We start from the raw sequence: 2,179 nt of genomic DNA, 5'->3' as shown, positions 1-2,179 counted from the left end.
ATATTGGATTGGAGCCCCCTCTATCTGAAGAAGATGATGATGGTCATGATCATCTACATCATCATCAACACAATACTGATGTACAGCATGCTGAGTGGCCTAAGGGGATGACTCCTAAGGCTAAGTTGGCCGAATCTGGCGTCGGTAAGATACATATAGGAATCAACTCTGTTACCTTATCGGGCTCCCCCTTCCCTTTGCTGTCCGCGTTTATGTTGGGGATCTTCGTTGTGTATGCGTGCAGTTAGCTGAAGAGACTGATTTATATCAGGTTCGAGCCGTCTGGTAATGAGTATCAAGATGGCACAACAAGGGAAGATATACTTGCAGACTCAGGAGGCCTCTATCGACTTTGGTAAGGCACGACGACGACGACCATTATAGGTTTGGTCCTCACTCACTGTCTATTAGGAAGTGGACATGAGGCTCATTCAGAAGTAGCACCTCCGCCATATGTTGATGATTCTGCGATGGGTAAGCTGAAGGTCCCCGGTTCGAATCCCACAACAGGCATTGCTATTCAGGTCCCTCATTCGTTGCTTCTAGTGAGCTTGTAGCGTCTGAGGAGCCCGGGGCTGCGCCTTCCCTTGTGTTTGACGGAACGCGTGATTTGGTGGAAGGCAGTCAGCACACCGGCCGGCATTATTTATTGGCATACAACATAACAGGGCTCACTTCTTAGTAATAATATTACTTCTTGCATCGCTCCGCTGTGGTTAGCGATAAAATCGGTCGTTCTCTCATATCATTTCCAATCCTATATTTGAATCGAATATCAATGATCGCACTCGTGTATGGGTTTTTCTTTGTAAGAATCTTGACAGTGCGGGAATAAGGATGGTATCTTGTCAGCCCCCAGAGCCCGGCCCCACCACCCCCTACTCTACCGGATTCACCACCTGGCCCGATACCACAATCATTGGATCAGCTCAGTGATCATGTGTTCCCAGGGAATCTATTCTCTACATGGACACCATGCGTACAGGAACCTGAATGGGATAATACAGAAGGGCAGGTGAGGTTGACTGCTTCCCAACAGGTGACCCGGTTCATATTATCATCGTTCAGTTGCCGTTGGTATGCTTGAAGACAAGCATGACATACTTGCGAACTGAATCGGTCCTATTGCGACTTTATTCGTCCATCAATTTGTCACCCGATAAAAAAGTTAAATTCCGGGGAGAGACATGGGTGAGGCATTTACATATTTCGGATCGCGCGGGAAGGAAATGTGTTATCAGATTCCTCTGGCGAAGATATACGAAGTGAATGAGTGGGGTCGTAACGCTACGAGCTCGGCGAATTCGGATTCGGACCAATCAGCGTCCAACCAGGGCAACTCGCCGCCTTTTATTGAACGTGAGTGTACATATCTTAGGTTCTAAGATGGAAGATACAAAGTAGGTCAGCATTAGGACATTCTGCTTTCAGGAACGATGACCCAGAAGCTGTGGAATCATGGTCGTCACGTGGGACTATTGACGATGCACTTCCGTATCACAGCAATGCCACGATATAGGCAGCTAGCGGCTGGAGTAATATTCCAATTAGCATCTTGGAATTCGTAATGGAGCTCTTCCAGCTGAGCTCGGGAGTTTCCGCACTTATTCTAGCGAGTTTATATACGACTTGGGGTAGAGGTGTACAGAAACCAACAATAAATTCTCAAGTCTCCTCAGAATATTCATTTTGTCACCAACACATGTTGTTGACCATGTGCATATTTTACCGCGCGCCCGGAAATTATTGGTCCCTTGACTATCAGGTTCATATCGGTAATGGTTTCATAGCGAGAACCTCGGCTATAGTCCGTGACACACGGCCTGGAGCAGTTATTGGTGGAAATCAGAGCCCTTGTGATGATGTGAGCGTTTATGTGCGGGTGAAATATTTACAATTTCGGACTTTTTCAATCAGGCGGCATTGAAAAGAATGCCTGATAAGCTTCGTAGGGTGTTCTATCTGAGTGAGCGATTATTGAGCCCTAATGAAACGAAACCATTTGGTGAGAGTCAGAAGACGGAGAAGCTAGTTTTGGAGCTCGCTGACGCTCTCAGCGTTTCTGGTAGTACACGATGTGGCGGAAATGTGGTATGAAATATGCACTCCTCTTGGGTACTGTTCGTGGGTATTCTCAGCGTGTTATCGTCGATCGTACATGAACTTGTACTGTAGAATA

General features: G+C 46.8%; 1 protein-coding gene across 1 annotated transcript; it reads left to right on the top strand.

Annotated features, from left to right (window-relative positions):
* Positions 1-107: 107 nt before the first annotated feature.
* On the top strand, positions 108-2,065 carry Pmar_PMAR006310 (hypothetical protein; the record flags this gene model as incomplete). Its single annotated transcript, XM_002778483.1, has 10 exons — positions 108-144; positions 272-355; positions 412-474; positions 525-681; positions 853-1,015; positions 1,069-1,191; positions 1,242-1,359; positions 1,432-1,535; positions 1,766-1,864; positions 1,918-2,065. Coding segments are annotated over 10 exons (1,096 nt in total), but the record flags the coding sequence as incomplete, so codon positions are not given.
* Positions 2,066-2,179: the final 114 nt, after the last annotated feature.

Source organism: Perkinsus marinus (assembly GCF_000006405.1).
Source record: "Perkinsus marinus ATCC 50983 genomic scaffold scf_1104296949176, whole genome shotgun sequence".
NCBI classification, from domain to species: domain Eukaryota; phylum Perkinsozoa; order Perkinsida; family Perkinsidae; genus Perkinsus; species Perkinsus marinus.
This window is presented reverse-complemented; position numbering and strand designations above follow the sequence as displayed.